The following is a 21,362-nucleotide window of genomic DNA, read 5'->3' as shown; positions in this document are numbered from 1 at the left end:
ACCAAGAATCTTGGAAAGTATGTGAGACCTCTAAAAAGTATATGGGAACCTGACAACTGTATGTTCATTTTCAGAATGGTGGTCACGCGACATGGAGTAGGGGGGGTTCAGGATCTGGGTCAGGATCGCGATCGAGTGCAGGGTCCGAGCATGTGGATGATGGGTTACGTGAGTTCATCGCATTTGAGATCACGAGAGGTATCCTTGATGCGATGCCGGTTATCTTTGGGTCGATCAAGGAAGGAATCATTAAGCTGATGGATGATCGCCTCCGAGCTTTCAGGAGCGATTTGGCGTCTGTCCAGGCAAGTACGCACACTCTATCCTTCAAGGACTTCAGAGGGAGTGGTGCGCCGGATTTTCACGAGGTGAAAAACCCCATTGCTGCTAGGAGATGGATAGCAGAAATTGAGTCTGCGTAGCTGGCGAGCTTCTTCTCGGATTGCGGCGGGATGTTTGAGAGACAGAGCCAGAGACTGGTGGGAGTTAGTTGGTGTTTCCTTGGTATCCTCAACTATTGAGGCTATAACCTGGCCCAACTTTATGACCAGGTTTAGGGTGGAGTTTGCACCGGCGGTGGAGCTTCGGCAGTTGGCCAGAGAGTTCCTAGACATGAGACAGACGACAGAGTCGGTGGCGGAGATTACCACCAAGTTTCGGGAGAGGGCCTTATTGGTGCCTCAGTATGCAGGGGATGATGAGATTTAGAGGACCCATTATCATGACATGTTGAGAGCTGATATTTAGGAGCATGTCAGCTTCTCGGCATGCCCGAACCTGGACTCTATGATTGCCAGGGTGCGGGAAAGAGATATTGATTTGGAGCATATTATGAAGAGGAGGTCAGATCAGATGTATACTTTGGAGGGTCCCAGGAAGAGACCCAAGACTTAAGATTAGCGATTAGTAGGTCGGCAGGTCTGAGGTCAGTGCAGCATGTGCGGGAAACCACACGAGGCAGTTTTTCATTCTAGGGGTTCAGGCTGCTACAAGTGTGGTAGTGATGTTCACATCAGCAGGGACTGACCACGGGGGGCAAGCCCATTATGTTTTAAGTGCAATCAGGTGGGTTACAAAGAAGGCCGACTGCCTGACGGTGATGGGAGGAGCAGGGAGTGCGTCTGCCCCGACAACATCGAGGATTACAGATGGGTGAGAGGGTAGGGATTTGCACCGACATATGAGGGAGATCTGGATTACAGCAGGGAATGTTGCAGGTATGTATCTATGGCTATTTTGATTCCATGTGTATTAGGGTTGTTCTTACCCCGGACTCTGGTGATAGTATGTATGAGTTGTCTCTCTACTTGTATTAGATTGTACTTTCAGAATTGTATTATTCCAATTGCATACCAGGAACTATTAATAGCTAGTGTAGGGTCATATCTCGCTTCGGGTTCGAAGTGTCTAGTATTATCTCAATTATGACCAAAAGCGGTTCAGGAGCGTTGCGTGGAGGTCGGTGGGCAGGGTCCAGGGAGTAGCCCTCCACCATTATCAGGGTTTGGTGGCTCTGGTCTTGGTACTTGGGATAGCTTTTGGAAGCATCAAGGGAAGTGGTCTATCACAGATGGGGTTTCTCTGAGCATTAGTCATTCCGACCTTAAGGGAATTAGTTGGAGCCCAGGGGATTATCAATATCAGGATGCAGGAGGTGTTCATCTAGTATTCGGTAATCGTACGGTATTTAGAATGGACTAGTGATGGATTGCTAGCAACATCAAGGCGATGGTAGTTATCATGCCTATTGTGATAGGGAGGAAGGAATGGAAATCCTCGGGTTTTTTCGCGTGCGGTAAAGACTTAGCCGAAGCTAAGTGGGGGAGAAACAATCATGTCATAGGAACAATAGCGGTTTTGGGACTAGGATAAGTTTTGCTCTCCTGTCAGGAAGAAAGATGGCCTAGGTGGTTGTATGATTTGAGGAAAGTGTGAACAAGAGATTCGTAAAACTTGCCAATAGTGAGATCGCATTCTCGGGTTGCCCGATAACAGATTGCAGAAGAATCGGTTAGGAGCTTCATATAGGACATGTGTACAGCTCGGTGGTACTAGATTGTGCTTGTATACTCGACTATGGGTTAGTCGTAGCTTACACTAGCAGCCAGTCGGTGTGGAAAGGTGTTTTCAGACTACCGGATGGCTGTATTATTCACCAGGGGTCAGATAGTAAGAGGAGTGTGGTAAGACTATGGTGTGACCCGTAGCATTAGTGTAGTAAGACTGCGATGTGGCCCGTAGCACTGGTATAGCAAGAATGTGGGGGCGGCCCGTAGCTTTAGATAGCTGGCAGGGCTGAAGTGTCATAAGACTATGTGGGTGACCCGTAGCATTCACTAGTTGGCAGAACGAGTATAGTCAGACTACAGGGTGGCCCGTAGCATTTTTCGGTCCCTATTCGCTAGTGTGAATGTATCTGGCGTGTGATTCACTGGTAGGGTTTTTCAAATAGTTAAGTTCAGGACGGGGCAGCCGCTCGGATGTGAGTAGGCCACATTGTGATTAGGACCGCAAGACGGTAGGTCATTGGAGACCAGGAGTGGCGTAAGACTGCTGGTAAGATGTGGCATTCATTACTAGCTTGGATTGCGGAGTGTGGTCGGAGGGTCCCGTACCTCCGAGGTAGCATGGGGGAAACCGGTATTCTAGGAAATGGTAGATCTGTTGGGACCAGGGTGGTCTTGGTTCATCCGGTAGGTGAATGGGAGTCATCAGGACTTCAGGCATGAATGATGGTAAGGGATTCGGTGCGAAAAGCAGTGAACTGATCGGATGATGCTAAGTTGCTCATCGCGGGATCAAATGATCTCAGAGTAAAGGATTTGGCTCGGTGGCGCCATTCTTGTCTGAGCCTTAAACGTAACAGAGAGGGATCTGCTACCCGAAGGATGGTCGGAATTCTCATGATTGGGTGGAGCCTTCAATATTGGGGATTTGCATGGGGGTTATTCTGTGAGTATTCGTATGATGGCCGCCACTGGGAGTGGGTGGGATTGCGGTTTCAGCAGAGGATCGGTCCTCGGAGGAAATTGCGAAGGTTGTAGCTTGTAGAATGTACCTTAGAAAGGCTAGTGACAGTGTAGGGTAAAAGGATAAACCCCTTGCGAATTGAGGGTAAGTGTAACAGGAGTATCGGTATCATTACCGGTTGGATAAAAGTGTTGTACTCAAAGGTATTAAGGAAACGGGTTATTCTGAAGATGACATCTTCAAGGTTTGGATCGGATGGGTGGAGGGTGTACCTAGTGGTAAAGTGGTAACCAGATGGTAATGTAGTTGGTCGTGGCAGACTTCGAGGATGAAGTTTAGTTTAAGTGGGGGAGAGTTGTAACACCCATAATCAGAAAGACCAAGAATGGAAAGGAAAAACCCTAAGTCAAAGGGGTCAACTCGTCGAGTCTAGGGTGGAACTCGACGAGTCCGAGCAGGATCCGGGTCGAGGAGTAACTGACTAACTCATCGAGTCGTCTAATGGACGCGGCGAATCTGGTCTGGATCGCAGGGGTTCTTCCGTATTTAAAGAACATCACATCCCTTCACTAGCCTCTCTACTTCCCTTTTGAGATCCAGAAAACCTAAATCGTGAGTGAGAGTCCTTGGGAGCAATATGGAGCTTAGATAAGGGCTTTTTGTGAAGAGATATTGAAGATCAAGAAGCTTAGAGCAAGGGGCTTTGTAGAGAGTTGGATTATTCTTCAGTGGGAGGTCATCCTTGAGGTAATAAGATGTTGCTTTGGCTTTATTGCAATTAGATCTATTCTTGAATGTGATTTTGGGGCTATTTTGATAAGATTAAGATCTATTTCGGGTTTGGGACTTATATCTGAGGTTGCTACTTCAGATCTAGGGTTGAGATGGTCCTGAATGTCTTAAAGCTGAAGTCAATAAGTTGTTGGTGAAGCCCTTTTGTCACAAACCCTAGCCCTACAGTGTTTTAAGCCCATATCTCTTTGGTTTCATGTAAAGTTTGCAACTTTACGTGAGGAATAAACTAGGGAAGAGTGGATCTATGAGTTGGAGCCCCTGCATGGCTCGAAAAGCCACTATATGGATTAAGAACTAAAGCGACTTCGCGACTCACATGGGTGAATTCAGCGAGTTGGAAGAACAACTGGACGAGTCTGTTGAAGATTTCCATGGACTCAGCGAGTCAGGTCGCGAAACATTAACCTTTTCTGGTTAAGACGCAAATCAGTGAGTTGAGTGGTGACTCAGTGATTTGGGCAGGATGGGACTCAGAGATCGTTGAACTCGACGAGTCTTGGGGTGACTCGGCAAGTTGAGTAGTATTTTGAGAGTTTCTGAGTTTAGGAACTCGCCGAGTTTATGATTTGACTCGGCGAGTCGAGTCAATTGGAAGGTTGACTTTGACCAGGGCTTTGACCTTGACCTTGACCAGAGTTAACTTAGTTTGACTTCTAGAGTTTAGTTTGGAACTAAGTGTTATGTTGATATTAGTATTTAGTGGAGCTAGTAGAGCAACGGCTCAGAGACTTGTCGGTCAGCAGCCAGAGGATCATCAGCAAAGTTCAGCAGTACAAGGTGAGTCTCCTCACTATTTCTATGGGTCTACGACCATAATGCCGGCCCATCTAGTCTATGTATGACAAGAAGACCCGGGGGTTAGCCCTAAGCAATATGTATGAATGACCAGGACGCAGCTCCTGGCACACCGTATGTTTTTATGTATGATAGGAAGACCCGGGGGTTAGCCCTAGGCAATATGTATGAAAGACCAGGAGGTGGCTCCTAGCGTACTTTATTCTATTCTGTAAGAAAAACCAGGAGGTGGCTCCTAGAACACTATATGCGGAGTAGCCTAATAGAGTACTATGTATGGTTGTATTTGTGATACTTGCATAAAAGACCATGGGGTAGCCCTTGGCACTTGTTTGTAAGACCCAGGGAGTGGCCCAAAGCTTGACCAGGAAGACCACGTGCGGCCCGTGGCGTAACCACAAGACTATGTTTGGCACACAGCACCTTAACAAGACTATGTTTGGCACATATCACCTTAGCAAGACTATGTTTGGCACATAGCACCTTACTTGATTATGGATATGTTGGTTATGTATGGTTCTTGGGTATGTATGGCATATATGGATCAGTTGGTTTGTATGGTATGTGGTATCTGGGGAACTCACTAAGCTTCGTGCTTACGGTTTTCAGTTTTGTTTTCAGGTATCTTATTTTCAAGGAAAGGAGTCGGCTCGATCGCAGCGCATCACACTATGTTTTCCGCACATGAGATCTTTTGGATTACACTATGATATGGTTTTTTGATATTATGTTTTGATTACTGACACCTTGGTTTGTCATGAGATATTATAATGAATGTTTTTGTACTGATGGTTTTATGTAATATCTTATTTTAAAATGAATTTTTTATCCTTGAATTTTGGGATGTTACAAGTTTGTATCAGAGCCTTGGTTTGAGGGATTTGGGCATACCCTTAGGTGTGTCTGAACTCAAAGTAAGGGCTTGGTATGAAAGGTTTCAAAAGGAAAACCATTTTTTTTTTAAAAAAATGAGTTTGAAAAGAATTTGAAAAATGAACAAAATTTTGAAAAGAACAAGGTGCGTGATTTGTGTGATCATCCGAGCTCAAGTAAGTTTTCCCAAGATACCCATACATGTTGTGATATGTTATGATATGATATGATTATGAGAATTGCATCCCAGATTAGGGCTAAGGATCTAGGGAGGATGCCTTATGTGCCTGTTATATGTGCTTGAGCTGCATGATAGTGCTGATTAGATAGTAGTAGGATAGCTTGTTTAGGTTATGCCTAAGTTTATGAGCTTATGTCGCATGCTAGTACAAATTCTTGATATGAGATTATGATTGTTGAGTATGTTATGGTTTGATTTTTCCCTTGTCCGAATGCTGATTGCTTTGTGCATTGTGGGATTCTGAGTGATGGGAGTTAGCCATTAGTTGAACAAGTCACGTCACATGTGATCAGGGTTGAATAATCTCAGAGTGCTGCATTTGGCCCTATTGCGCAGCTCTCGTCTGAGTCTAACCGTTGTAAGGATGAGTCTTCTAATCGAAGGATTATCTGAGCCTCGTCACATGTGATGGTATTCAGGTGATGGCTAATTGGCATCACAAGGAGGCCTTCAGCAGCTGAGGACTTGTTTGAGTTGGGTAAGAGGTTTCCCTAGGGCAAGCCTAGGACGAGAGTAGTGTTGGGAGAAGTGTTAGTAGTAGTGAAAGGAACTTGATGAAGTTAAAACCACCCTTGAGGAAAGTACGGATAGATCTGGAAGGTAGTGTGGGCCCGTACTACTGGAAGCAAAGGATCCGTATTCGAGTCAAGGAGGGCCGAGATGAAACCAGGAATCTTGGAAAGTATGTGAGACCTCTAAAAAGTATATGGGACCCTGACAATTGTATGTTCATTTTCAGAATGGTTGTCACGCGACATGGAGGGGGCGAGGGTTCAGGATCTGGGTCAGGACCGGGATCGAGTGTAGGGTCCGAGCAAGTGGATGATGGGTTACGCGAGTTCATCGCGTCCGAGATCACGAGAGGTATCCTTGATGCGACACTGGTTATCTTTGGGTCGATCAAGGAAGGGATCATTGTGCTGATGGATGATCGCCTCCGAGCTTTCAGGAGCAATTTGGCGTCTGGCCAGGCAAGTACGCGCACTCTGTCCTTCAAGGAATTCAGAGGGAGTGGTGCGCCGGATTTTCACGAGGTGAAAAACCGCGTTGCTGCTAGGAGATGGATAGCAGACATCAAGTCTACGTAGCTGGCGAGCTTCTGCCTGGAGGGGTCGAAGGCCTGCTTTGCGGCGGGATGTTTGAGAGACAGAGCCAGAGACTGGTGGGAGTTAGTTGGTGTTTCCTTGGGAGCGTCAGCTATTGAGGCTATAACCTGGCCCAACTTTAAAACTGGGTTTAGAGCGGAGTTTGCACTGGCGGTGGAGCTTCAACAGTTAGCCAAAGAGTTCCTAGACATGAGACAGACGATAGAGTCGGTAGCGGAGATTACCACCAAGTTTCGGGAGAGGGCCTTATTGGTGCCTCATTATGCAGGGGATGATGAGATGTAGAGGACCCGCTATCATGACATGTGGAGAGCTGATATTCGGGAGCGTGTCATGTTCTCGGCAGGTCCGAAGTCAGTGCAGCACGTGCGTGAAACCACATGAGGGAGTTTGTCGTTCCAGGGGTTCAGGCTGCTACAAGTGTGGTAGTGATGTTTACATCGGCAGGGATTAACCACGGGGGGCAAGCTCATTATGTTTCAGTGCAATCAGGTTGGTCACCAAGAAGGCCGACTGCCCGATGGTGATGGGAGGAGCAGGGAGTGCGTCTGCCCCGATAACTTCGAGGATTACGGATGGGTGAGAGGGTACGACTTTGCAGCGACATATGAGGGAGATCTGGATTACAGCAGGGAATGTTGCAGGTATGTATCTGGTGATAGTATGTATGAGTTGTCTCTCTACTTGTATTAGATTGTACTTTCAGAATTTTATTATGCCAATTGCATACCAGGAACTATTAGTATCTAGTGTAGGGTCATCTCTCGCTTTGGGTTCGAAGTGTCTAGTATTATCTCGATTATCACCAAAAGCGGTTCAGGAGCGTTGCGTGGAGGTCGGTGGGCAGGGTCCAGGGAGTAGCCCTCCACCATTATCAGGGTTTGGTGGCTCTGGTCTTGGTACTTGGGATAGCTTTTGGAAGCATCAAGGGAAGTGGTCTATCACTAATGGGGTTGCTCTGAGCATTATTCATTCTGACCTTAAGGGAATTAGTTGGAGCCCAGGGGATTATCAGTATCGGGATGCAGGAGGTGTTCATCTAGTATTCAGTAATCGTACGGTTTTTAGAATGGACTAGTGATGGATCGCTAGCAACATCAAGGCGATGGTAGTTATCATGCCTATTATGCAAGGGAGGAAGGAATGGAAATCCTCGGGTTTTTTTCGCGTGCGGTAAAGACTTAGCCTAAGCTAAGTGGGGGAGAAAGAATCATGTCATAGGAACAATAGCGGTTTTGGGACTAGGATAAGTTTTTCTCTCCTATCAGGAAGAAAGATGGCCCAGGTTGCTGTATGAATTGAGGAAAGTGTGAACAAGAGATTCGTAAAACTTGCCAATTGTGAGATCGCATTCTCGGGTTGCCCGATAACAGATTGCAGAAGAATCGGTTAGGAGTTTTAGATAGGACATGCGTTCAGCTCGGTGGTACTAGATTGTGCTTGTATACTAGACTATGGGTTAGTCGTAGCATCCACTAGTAGCCAGTCAGTATGGAAAGGTGTTTTCAGACTACCGGATGGCTGTATTATTCACCAGGGGTCAGATAGTAAGAGGAGTGTGGTAAGACTATGGTGTGACCCGTAGCATTAGAGTAGTAAGACTGCGATGTGGCCCGTAGCACTGGTATAGCAAGAATGTGGGGGCGGCCCGTAGCTTTAGATAGCTGGCAGGGCTGAAGTGTCATAAGACTATGTGGGTGGCCCGTAACATTCACTAGTTGGCAGAGCGAGTATAGTAAGACTACGGGGTGGCCCGTAGCATTTGTCGGTCCCTATTCGCTAGTGCGAATGTATCAGGCGTGTGATTCACTGACAGGGTTTTTCATATAGTTAAGTTCAGGACGGGGCAGCCGCTCGGATGTGAGTAGGCCACATTGTGATTAGGACCGCAAGACGGTAGGTCATTGGAGACCAGGAGTGGCGTAAGACTGCTTGTAAGCTGTGGCATTCATTAGTAGCTTGGTTTGCGGAGTGTGGTCGGAGGGTCCCGTACCTCCGAGGTAGCATGGGGGAAACTGGTATTCTAGGAAATGGTAGATCAATTCAGACCAGGGCGGTCTTGGTTCATCCGGTAGGCGAATGGGAGTCATCAAGACTTCAAGCATGAATGATGGTAAGGGATTCGGTGCGAAAAGCCGTGAACTCATCGGATGATGATAGGTTGCTCATCGCGGGATCAAATGATCTCAGAGTAAAGGATTTGGCTCGGTGGCGCCATTCTTTTCTGAGCCTTAAACGTAGCAGAAAGGGATCTGCTACCCGAAGGATGGTCGGAATTCTCATGATTAGGTGGAGCCTTCGATATTGGGGCATTGCATGGGGGTTATTCTGTGAGTATTGGTATGATGGTCGGCACTGGGAGTGGTCGGGATTGCGGTTTCAGCAGAGGATCGGTCCTCAGATGAAATTGGGAAGGTTGTTGCTTGTAGAAAGTACCTTAGAAAGGCTAGTGACAGTGTAGAGTAAAAGGGTAAACCCCTTGCGAATCGAGGGTAAGTGTAACAGGAGTATCGGTATCATTACCGATTAGATAAAAGTGTTGTACTAAAAGGTAGTAAGGAAACAGGTTATTCTGAAGATGACATCTTCAAGGTTTGGATCGGATGGGTGGAGGGTGTACCTAGTGGTAATGTGGTGACAAGATGGTAACGTAGTTGGTCGTGGCAGACTTCGAGGAAGAAGTTTAGTTTAAGTGGGGGAGAGTTGTAACAACCATAATCAGAAAGACCAAGACAAGAAAGGAAAAACCCTAAGTCAAAGGGGTCAACTCGTCGAGTCCAGGGTGGAACTCGATGAGTCCAAGCGGGATCCGGGTCGAGGAGTAGGTGACCAACTCGGCGAGTCAGCTAGTCGACTCGGCGAGTCTGGTCTGGATGAGTAAAACCCTAATCTCGGGGGTTGTGCCCTAATTAAAGAACATCACATCCCTTCCCTAGCCTCTTTACTTCCTTTTTAAGATCCAGAAACCCTAAATCGTGAGTAAGAGTCCTTAGGAGCAATTTGGAGCTTAGATAAGGGAGTTTTGTGACGAGATATTGAAGATCAAGAAGCTTGGAGCAAGGGGCTTTGTAGAGAGTTGGATTATTCTTCAGTGGGAGGTCATCCTTGAGGTAGTAAGCTGTTGCTTTGGCTTTATTGCAATTAGATCTATTCTTGAATGAGATTTTGGTGCTATTTTTGTAAGATTGAGATCTATTTCGGGTTTGGGACTTAGATCTAAGGTTGCTACATTAGATCTAGAGTTGTGATGGTCCAGAATGTCTTAAAGCTGAAGTCAATAAGTTGTTGGTGAAGCCCCTTTGTACTAAACCCTAGCTCTAGAGTGTTTTAAGCCCATATCTCTTTGGTTTCACATAAAGTTTGATACTTTACGTGAGGAATAGACTTTGGAAGAGTGGATCTATGAGTTGGAGCCCCAACATGGCTCGAAAAACCACTGTATGGATTAAGAACTGAAGCGACTCGGCAAGTCACATGGATGAACTCAGCGAGTTGGATGAAGGTGGTCATGGACTCGACGATTTGGAAGAACAACTCCGCGATTCTGTTGAAGATTTCCATGGTCTCGACGAGTCTGTTCTTGGACTCGGCGAGTCAGGTCGCGGAACATTAACCTTTTCTGGTTAAGATGCAGATCAGTGAGTTGAGTGGTGACTCAGTGAGTTGGGCAGGATGGGACTCAGAGATCGTTGAACTTGATGATTCTTGGGGTGACTCGACAAGTTGAGTAGTATTTTCAGAGTATCTGAGATTAAGAACTCGGCGAGTCTTTGAGTTGACTCAGCGAGTCGAGTCAACTGGAAGGTTGACTTTGACCAGAGTTAACTTATTTTTGACTTCTAGAGTTCAATTTGGAACTAAGTGTTATGTTGATATTAGTTGCTAGTGGTGCTAGTGGAGCAACGGCTCAGAGAGTTGTCGGTCAGCAGCGAGAGGATCATCAGCAAAGTTCAGCAGTGCGAGGTGAGTCTCCTCACTGTTTGTATAGGTCTACAGCCACAATGCCGACCCTTTTAGTCTATATATGTCAGGAAGACCTAAGGGTTAGCCCTAGGCAATATGTATCAAAGACCAGGAGGTGGCTCCTGGCACACCGTATGTTATTATGTATGATAAAAAGACCCAAGGGTTAGCCCTAGGAAATCTGTATGAAAGACCAGGAGGTGGCTTCTGGCGCACTGTATGTTATTATGTATGAAAAACCAGGAGGTGACTCCTGGAACACTATATGTGGAGTAGCCTAATAGATTAGTATGTATAGTTGTCTTTGTGATACTTGCATAAAAGACCAGGGGGTGTCCCTTGGCACGTGTCTGTAAGAACCAGGGAGTGGCCCTAGGCTTGACCAGGAAGACCACGTGCAGCCCGTGGCATAACCACATTTGGCACACAACACCTTAACAAGACTATGTTTGGCACATAGCACCTTAGCAAGACTATGTTTGGCACATAGCACCTTACTTGATTATGGATATGTTGGTTATGTATGGTTCTTGGCTATGTATGGCATGTATGGATCAATTGGTTTGTATGGTATGTGGTATCTGGGGAACTCACTAAGCTTCGTGCTTACGGTTTTCAGTTTTGGTTTCAGGTATCTTGTTTTCAAGGAAAGGAGTCGGCTCGATCGCAGCGCATCAAACTATGTTTTCCACACATGAGATCTTTGCGATTACACTCTGATATGGTTTTATGATAATATGTTTTGATTACTGACACCTTGGTTTGTCATGAGATATTATAATGAATGTTTTTGTATTGATGGTTTTATGTAATATCTTATTTGAAAATGAAATTTTTAGCCTTGAATTTTGGGATGTTACACCAACAAAATCAATATTCTCGAACACATGATAATACCATCAGAGTAGCAAAAATGTTTGTTGATGAACACACCTTGGAAATGAACTTTGATTGAGATGAATATTGCCATCGATAACTGACAGAAACTTTGGTGGGAGGTAAAGGTTTTTAGTGAATGAGGACGACGAAAGAGAAGAATAACAAATGAAATAGGCTTATTTAAAACAATTCAAGAAAATGGCAATACATGTAGCCATTTCATTAAATGACATGTAACCAACAATTCTTAATGGCATGCATATTAACTTTGAATCTGTATCAGGTCACATAAGTAACATCCTTAGGTAGAAAACTCCAATTAAATCCTGTATCACAATGAATATTTTTTCTAAATATTATGTAGTAACTGTAAAACCATGTATTACTTGGATTAATTAAAAAAAAGTTAAAATACGAATATCTAAGTATTTGAGAACATTGTATATATAAGAAAATAAGAAAAACAATGAATTATTAAAATTGTTTTTTTTTATCTTTTAGATTTAAACAAATAATTTAAGTAAATAAACAAAAAACTAATGAACTTTAATTTAAGAATTTTAAAATTAAAAGATAAGTTTATTAATTAAATTGATATCAATTTATTACTATATTTATTATACTTATTATATTAAAATATTATATAAAATTTAATAAAATTAAAAGCAATAAAATAACAAGTGAAAAAAAAAATAATTCAAAAAAACCATAAAATTATATTTAGCAAACTAATTATATTTGACAAAAAAATCTTATTTTTTTTTGGAGTAGATCAACTAATTGTTTTTAAACACTACAACATTCAAAATCACTTTGAATGGAAAAGGAGAGGCATTCGGAAGGTTGAAAAAGAAATTATTATGTTTCCTTAAAAACGAAGACCACTTTTTTATCTACATTTGTCAACATCTATAACAACACACTGCTTCAAGTCTACAACGTCATAACCTTTTCATCCATCCATCCATCAAAAGCATTCTGACCACAATTAAGAATGGCCATGCAAACTGCACATCAAACCAGCTTTTACACAAAGGATAAATCCACCGATAAAGACTTTGATGAGTCCAAAAACAGCGTTTCAGGCAGCTTTGAATGTAATATCTGTCTGGATGCTGTCCAAGAACCCGTAGTGACACTTTGTGGTCACTTATACTGCTGGCCCTGCATCTACAAATGGATTCAGCAGAACGATACATCATCGGAAACCCCAGAAGCTCAAAACGCAAAGTGCCCAGTATGCAAAACTGAAGTGTCACAAAAGACCATAGTTCCATTATACGGACCTTGCCAAACCACCATTAATCATGGTACTGAAGAAAAGGATCCTATGATGATCCCACCGAGGCCTCCAACACCAAGATATAATCCATTAAGCACACGAGTTGAGCAACTTAGTCGTCGTGGTGGCTATCAACGACATGCACCTCCACCTCTAGCTATGCCTAGCCGAGGTGATATGTTAATGGATGCTGTTGTTGTTCCAAGTCCAACAATCGGGATGCTTGGAGAAATGGTGTCTGGGAGGATTTTGGGAGACTTGGAATCACCTTTATTTGCTACTCCGAATTCGTATAATCTAGTTGGGAACACTACGAGGCGGAGAAGATTGCAGACAACACAGGCTGATAGATCGCTTAGCAGAATTTACGCTTTCTTGTTGTGTTGTATAATATTCTGTCTTTTCTTGTTTACATAAATCGGTTTTTCCTCCACTTCTGTTCTCTACATTCCTTAAGCATTAAAGCGTCACTTTCATCCTCTTGTGTATTTGTACTGCAATTCACCAAGCGTGTAGATTTAGCCAATTTTTGGACGCCAAAGTTATACTTATAAATCCATATAAAGTACAAGCCCGAGAAATATTCAAAAGAATTGTTATGGAACAACGACAATTTCATCGATAGGTCACATAATTCAATTTTTAAAATTTAGCGAAGGATATGTTGGGGATTAGGGGAGATTTGTGAACAAAAAAGAATTCAGACACAAAGTTGTTAAACACGTCCCTTGAAAAAATTTCAAGTATTTAGTGGGTTATTTTTTATATTTATTTATTTATTTATTTTGTGAAAGTGGGGATCTTTTAGGCTTGGGTCATATCCAAGTTTCACAATAGTCATTCAACTTACGTATTAAATACAATTAAAATATCACTTTAGTTTAAACTCTGGTATTTGTGTTTTACTAAGATTAACGTTTTACACCAAATTTGATTTTACTTTATGTCAGATTTTTATTTATTAACATGTATGTGTACGAATTTGGCCTACACCAAATACATTATAAATATATTATTAATTTTCAATAAGTTAAATTGTTAAATAGATTGTTGAGATCATTATTTACATTTGTGAATGCACTCTTCGCCAAAAATTAAATTTTCTTTGTCGACTGGAATTATGGTGAATAGAAAAGCGAGATGGAAAATAGTGTGAAACATGATGGGACTTGATGAATAATTGAACATTGTGAAGACAAAGATCCTTAGCAGTAGCCCGTCCCCAATATTCGCTGTGTACCATAATAAGTTTAGGGTAAGATGGGTAAATCATTTGCTACATGGGCATTGTAGCATTGATGAGACATATTTTATTTTTTGGGAAATGATATATACCTTTATAAACTTTTTAGGATTAACTCTTTTAGTCACTTAACTTTTAGTCACTTAACTTTTTAAGTGGTTTTACGAGGGAACAAACTCGTGATCTACTTGTCCTTTTAGTCCTCTGGACTTGCTATAACCGGTTTGAGTGCCACATACCCAAAACTTGGGCCCCTCCCTTCTTCCTCCTGCCGAGCAACACCAACACAATCACCCAGTTGTGAGCTGCTTCTACCCTCAATTAAACACCAGATCAGCCATGACGATGGCCAAATTGAAGTTGAAGGCCACCCCAAAATCGACCTCCCCACCTCCTTCTGTTGGTTTTTACAGCCTTCCCGTCACCTACTTGCCCCTTTCCCCTTCGTATTTCTGCTGGTCGGATCGGAATGCAACAATCTAGAGGTCACTAGAACAATTCCTATGGCTATTGCTATCGTTTTCAGTCTCTACAACGTCGATTTAAAAGCATGATCTCTAGAAATCGGTTTCCGTCCTACCCTCCACCTTACCGGTTGACTTCAAAGATAAAACACCCCCTCTGAAGTCGTTGATCTGCCTTGGCCCTTTTCCTTTTACGTTTTCTGCTAGAAAAATGAGTCAAACGAGAGCATGGTCTAATTTCCTTAAGATTTGATTTTGTGATGAATAGAGTTTGATGGGGCAAGGGTAGTCAAAAGCACCGCCATCAAAGTGGCCTCCTTGAACTCTTAAAATTAAAGAACTCAAACAGAGCACAGTTGGTGATGTGGCAAGTCTGGTCAACAAATTGGGAAAATTCAAAGTAAACTTAAGGGAATTGGTCAACAAATGCTAATGTGGCAAATGAGTAATCAGGTGACCTCTTCATTGTGGCCAAAATGACTTAATGGACCAGACAAAAAGGACTTGGGTCCCTCGTAAAACCATCAAAATAGTTTAGGTACTAAAAAGGTAAACCCTAAAAACTTCATATGACATATGTGTCATTTTCACTTTCTTTTTCAGAGTGCATTCACCATCTCTATTTTCTAGTCACCGTAATTTATGTATGTTAGTAGTTTACTCTATTGCAATTTTGAGCAAGATTGATGAGTTATGAACTCAATTAAACGAATCAAGACATGGTAAAATATAAGAACACATCATGTAAATAGTTTTTTTCAACACAAATATTGATCTGTATGCAGGTTAAAATACAAACCGATGAAAAAGAGTGAAATGCCTAAATGTACGAAAAACGTTTTCATGAAACTCTACCCTACAACACTTATATATATATATATATATATATATACACACACACACACACACACACACACACACACACACACAAAACATGCCTGGTGTCGTTAACTAACAACAAAACATACATGTAGACTTCAACATTTATGTACATATCAAAATGGTACATATATGGAAAAGTTCAATAGAGAATCATTATTCATCAAGGAACCAAGGAACAAATCCAAAACGTCGAAATGTAAGGCGATCAACAACAAAGGGAAAGGTTGTAGACTTTTACAATGGACGCACATAAACCGGATTATCTAACGACCCAAAAATGCAGGGTAAAAATTTCATTTTTCAATATAGTAAGACTAAAGAGTCACTTATTTCAAACATTCACAAACATGGTTTATTTAAAATATTTATCAGAGTACATCCAAAAATCACATAATGTGGAAAACATGAATGTGTGCGTTGCGATCAAGCCAGACCCTTCCTTTCCAAACCGATGATACCTGAAACCAAAAACAAAATTGTAAGCATGAAGCTTAGTGTATTCCCCAGAGCATACCCCCACACAATCTACATTATCGCATAAATCACATAAGCTACATAGGTCATGCATACTAACATATAAGGAAGTCGTGGAAACCCTCCATGGTCTTACTCTGTGTGCCATGGGAACCCCCACATGGTCTTAACTAAGGATGTCATGGAAACCCTCCAAGATCTTATACCCCAGTGCGTCGGGAACCCCCCAAGGTCTTTGCTTAGGATGCCATGGAAACCCTCCAAGGTCTTACACCCAAGTGCCTCGAGAACCCCCCAGGTCTTCTATGCAAGTATCACAAAGACACCTATCATACCACATACCACATAATCAAATAACATATCACATATAACTAATTTCCATGGGAACCCCCGCATGGTCTTCACATAAATACATAATGTATTGATAATACATCCACAATAATCATCACAACTAGATAAATGGGCCGGCTTGGTGCTTTAGACCCATTGGTATGGTGACGAGACTCACCTCTAATTTAGAAGCTCCCCGAATGAAATCCTTATTTGCTACCTTGCCAGTTTCCCAAGCTATTAATACCAATCAATATACCAATTAGAAGTTGGATCCCATACTATAATCCTTAATCCATTCTTGGGATAAAATGACCATTCTACCCCTGGCCGAGTATGATCCAAAACTAAGGCCCATACCCAAAATAGAAGCCTAACACTATAATGCACATAAATCCATTAATGGCATAATTTTCTATATTAGGCCCAAACCTTTACATGGTTCCTGACATGAGGCCCAATCATTCTTTTCAGTCCAACACACTTAGCAATCCGATGGTCCAATAACCCATAATCATTAAAGCCCAAATATGGCCCAATAATGAACCAATTTTCCAAATTGGGTCCAAACCTTTCTGATGGGGCTTATCCTAAAGCCCACTATTTTCCTTAGTCCATAACCATGTTTCCAATTGGCCGACTAAGACCCACAACAACCTAGATCATGAAATGGCCCAACCCGAGGCCCACAATTGTGAAATCGAACTTGACCGACTATGCAGGGCGTACTCAGGAGTACGATGTGCGTACTCGCTTAATGGCTTGTACGCTGTGGGTTCTTGCCTATACGCCCATCGTACTTCCCTCTTAATACCATTTTTTCCATTAAGCACATAATGTTTTAATCCATAAGTCCAAACTACAGATTTGAGTCCCAAATGACATCTGAACTGTTAAATTCATTGAGTTGGTGAATAAACATGCCCCTAAAAAGACCAAATAGCATTCTACATGCATGGAAATGACTCAAACTCCACCATAGATGGTCTTAGACTCTAAAGGTACCAACTTTATGGACCTTTAACCTTATAAAAACTAAGAGGGACAACTCAAAGCTATCGGAATGAGATCAAGGCTTCTAGATCTCATACATGGGTCTAAACTGTACGAAAACCCATAAATGGTAGATCTAATACATCAATGATCAAGTTCAAAGCTTATACTTTCATCAAGCTGAAAATGAGTCACAAAAGCCAGATCCTTAAGCTTCTCCTTGATTCCCATCCTTGCACCAAGCTCCATCTTCTTGGAAATGGACCAAACACTCCACAAAAGTCCTCCATGAGCTCAAAATGCCACCACGAATGGTTAATGACGATTTCTAGGGTTTTATAGGTTGGGGCTGCTTTAGGGAATGAAGAACGAGGGTAACATTATGCTTATATAGGGTACAACCCATAAATTATGGTTTTAAGCCTAACCTTCATACGCCCAACGTACCCTTTGGTACTCCTCGTGTACGAGGTAGCGCCTCATGATCTAGCCTTCGCACCTACGATGCGCGTTCCACCCCGCTACGCCTCACATAGTCCCTTCTCCTTGGTATGCCCTGCTGGATAAGGTGTCTAAGTCCATAACTATATTTGGTATGTACTTGACCCGACCCAACATGGTCCATTTGGGTTTAATGGCATCATGCATTTGGATAGACTTAATGAGAGAAATAACACTTGTGGTTTATTAATATATTATATGTTCTAATATATTAATAGTATTATTTAATTAGTATTGATCAAGAATTAATTTGGAATTAATTAAGTGATCAAAAGATAACTAATTAAATATATGGGTTGATTATGTAAATTATCCATAACTTGTATAGTGGGCTAAAGGCTCCATGGATTATCAAGTTGGGTTAAACCCATAGGATGCTCCATGGGAGTTATAAACCCATGGGTCATGGAAATGAAGAGTTATGTCACATTAAGGTTTACATGGTGTTACCCTAGATGTGACACACTATATAAAGGACATCATACTCACCAAAATCGGCTACATACTAACAACAAGGGAGGGCAAGCCAATTTTTACAAGTGTTATACATACTCTAAATTTATTCCAAAGCATTTAGTGTTGTGTGAAGCATTTGAGGTATCATACTTGGGGTGCTAGGCTCTCAAAGTTTTCAAGGAATCAAATCAACTACAAGGTATGTAATTCTAGCCATCTTTTAGATTAAAAGTTCCCCATGTATGTTAGATAGGATTATGAACCTTGGAAATCATATTTTGCATGTATTTTAGGCAAACATAGATCCAAGGTTTTATAGTGTTGCATGTACACTTACGGGTGTTAGAATGTTCATAACCCATCACGCCCTACGTATTACCTTGGTACGCCCCACGTACCAGGGCTCTTCCCAAAACCTTAATTCCTCCGAAGACCCTAACTCACTTGATACAAGTTTTATTCTAACCCTTCATATATCCTTATAAAAATATCGAGACACTTAACACTATTAGCAATTCTTGCCCGCCATAAATGTCCCAAATTAAAATCCACTTTTCATAAATTTCGGGCAGACAATTACCAAAATACACTTTTGTCCAAAAACTCCAACTAAATACCCGAGCAACCAAGATACATTATTTAACTCCAAATGTGTCCAAAAACTCAACCCCTCAGGTATCTGTAGCTTGATAGAAATCCATCCCTTGATCACTAATTCAAAATGGGAACAATTCGAAACAGCATGTTACAACTCTCTCCCACTTGAATTAGATTTTGTCCTTGAAATCCTCCCTTACCTTCTCTAGCACAACCAACAATCTGGTCAATATCTCCACATCCTGGGAATAATTGTAGCCTTCCGAAGGCAACCACAACTAACCTTGGACACATCACAATAACTTGAAGTACCATCAACTAAACCCATCCATTACCCTTGAACCCTGCAATGGATGCCCTTGGCATATAAATACCTCAATTCTAATCTTACTAAAATGAAATCCTGCATAAAACACGAGCGATACCTGACTTGAGGACTTACCCAAAATCAATCCAATGCTTCACTTATAACTTGAGATTCATGAATCAACACTTGTACTCTACATCACAATCTTCCGATTTCCAATGAACCCTCACCTGACCGATAAATAATTACCCCTAAACTATTTTTGAGACTACCAGTCTTGCACTTGGTCCAACCACCAGATTCCCAAGAATCCAAACAGGAAAGCTACCCCACCTAAAACCCCTATGCGTCACACATTGATCCTCCACATGGCCCGGAAACTCAAGGTTGGACACCTTGACCCAACGGTCTCTACCAAGACCTGCTCGATCTACCATGAGCACACGGGTCTCGCCCACGAGTCCTACTCAACTAAAGCTATATGGCCCGAGTCCAACCCAGACCCCAACGATCATCAACCCAAAATAGAGAATACTCCTCGACAATCCTGACCAACATGCCCAAAGGCACAAAATGATTCTTCTTCCATGATCATGACCATCCCTAATAACAGACTACCATGAGATGATGACTGCTACGACCCCATTGAAGCCTTACAAAATTTTCAACCAAGCATGACCAATAACTCACAAAACTAACTCCATCATCTCTCTGCTACCGCTCATTCCATGGAAACGGTAACGTTTGAACCCCACAAATATTCCATAAGCAACTACCACTCCTACCGGGACAAATACAAAAACCACTGAACTCTAACGATATTGAAGAACCATCCTGGTGAAACCTGACCGTAGATATTCCACACAAAACCTCTTAACAAATCTTGACCAAACCCAAAATAAAAATTGAACACATTGGAACCCGCTACACAAGATACAACACCTTACTAACCTACGAGTGATCCAAGGCATGCAAGAGACATAATATACACCCCGAAGATACAACCCAGTGATAACATGAACCCAAAATACTATAAGATTCCAAGCAACAAGAAACTGGTAGCAACCGAAAGGATAACCAAAGGTAACATACCCGCCAAACCACCTACTACAGCACTCCCCCCTCGGGTCTGTCACTGCAATGATTTGTCCCCATGAGAACAATCCCTGCCGACATTATCTCTCCTGCTATGAACATAGAAACCCATACTTCCGGATCAATAAGCTCCATATTGTCGTCGTCTGCTTCTCAATCCCGATACAATTCTCCCCCACATTGAATCTGCTAAATTCTCCAAGCACATAAAAATTTGAAGGATTCACAATCCTTCTTGCCTTACAATGATTGACCCGATGAAAACTAGTGCTCCATCACTAGACAATACCCAAAGACCGCACAACTCCTAAAGACCAGATGAACACCTCCTAAATCCAGTGAAATCGACAGTCTCTAATTCTTGAAATGATACCACACTCAAAACTTGAAGATCAGTCGAAGGAAGCTCCAACAAATACCTTAGCAACGAGCTAATGGTTCCATCGACCAATCAATAATGGTTACTAAAATCACTGAATCCGTATAATGCCGAGTGACTATCCTACGGGACCATGTTTGCGGACCTTCCACATAACACCCCTGAACCAATCTCGACCAGAAACCGAGATAATATTTAACACCCCCAACCCAAAAATAGGGAAATGACCTTTCACTAACCACCAATAATTCACGGCATGCAAATGGAATATGACATCACTTGAAGTTATAACCCCAATGCAAGTAGGGAAACGTACCTAGAGATACACTTACCCAAACCTGTAGAACGAAAAACTCCATCGTGTAGTTTCCTGAAAATAGTACACTGAATCCGGCCCTGTTGGCCTCTCAAAAGTTGATCTCGATGTGACAACCACCATTTTTGGTCAAGCAAAGTCAAACAAAGTCAACCAGTCAGCAAAAATCAAACGAGTCAACAAAGGTCAACTAATGAGGACCCAAAGCATTGGGATTCCAGTTGGCATATGGACCGAAATGTCACACCCCAAACCAGAACAGTGGAAACGTCTGGGGGTGGGTAAATGACTTCATGTACAGTATCATAACAACTAAATATAAATGAATCATAGCAACAAAACATCATACATTGATATTACAAGCTTACATTGTTTCCAACTTTGTTTGTCCAAAAGTCAAATACAAAATAACTGAAAAGTA

At 42.3% G+C, this 21,362-nt stretch overlaps 1 protein-coding gene across 1 annotated transcript; it reads left to right on the top strand.

Moving 5' to 3' along the window:
* Positions 1 to 12,548: 12,548 nt before the first annotated feature.
* Positions 12,549 to 13,412, top strand: LOC145012576 (E3 ubiquitin-protein ligase RMA1H1-like). Its single transcript, XM_078971376.1, has one exon. It carries the CDS (start codon positions 12,617 to 12,619, stop codon positions 13,319 to 13,321), a length of 705 nt encoding a protein of 234 aa, XP_078827502.1. The 5' UTR covers positions 12,549 to 12,616; the 3' UTR covers positions 13,322 to 13,412.
* The last annotated feature ends 7,950 nt before the right edge of the window (positions 13,413 to 21,362 follow it).

The sequence above is a fragment of the Lactuca saligna genome, chromosome 8 (assembly GCF_052625555.1).
Source record: "Lactuca saligna cultivar CGN05327 chromosome 8, ASM5262555v1, whole genome shotgun sequence".
NCBI lineage: Eukaryota > Viridiplantae > Streptophyta > Magnoliopsida > Asterales > Asteraceae > Lactuca > Lactuca saligna.
Note: the sequence above shows the minus strand (reverse complement) of the source record. Positions and strands in the feature narration are given on the sequence as shown.

Coding starts and splice junctions, on each gene's coding strand:
- LOC145012576 (XM_078971376.1), top strand. CDS start 12,617: ATGGCCATGCAAACTGCACATCAAACCAGCTTTTACACAAAGGATAAA.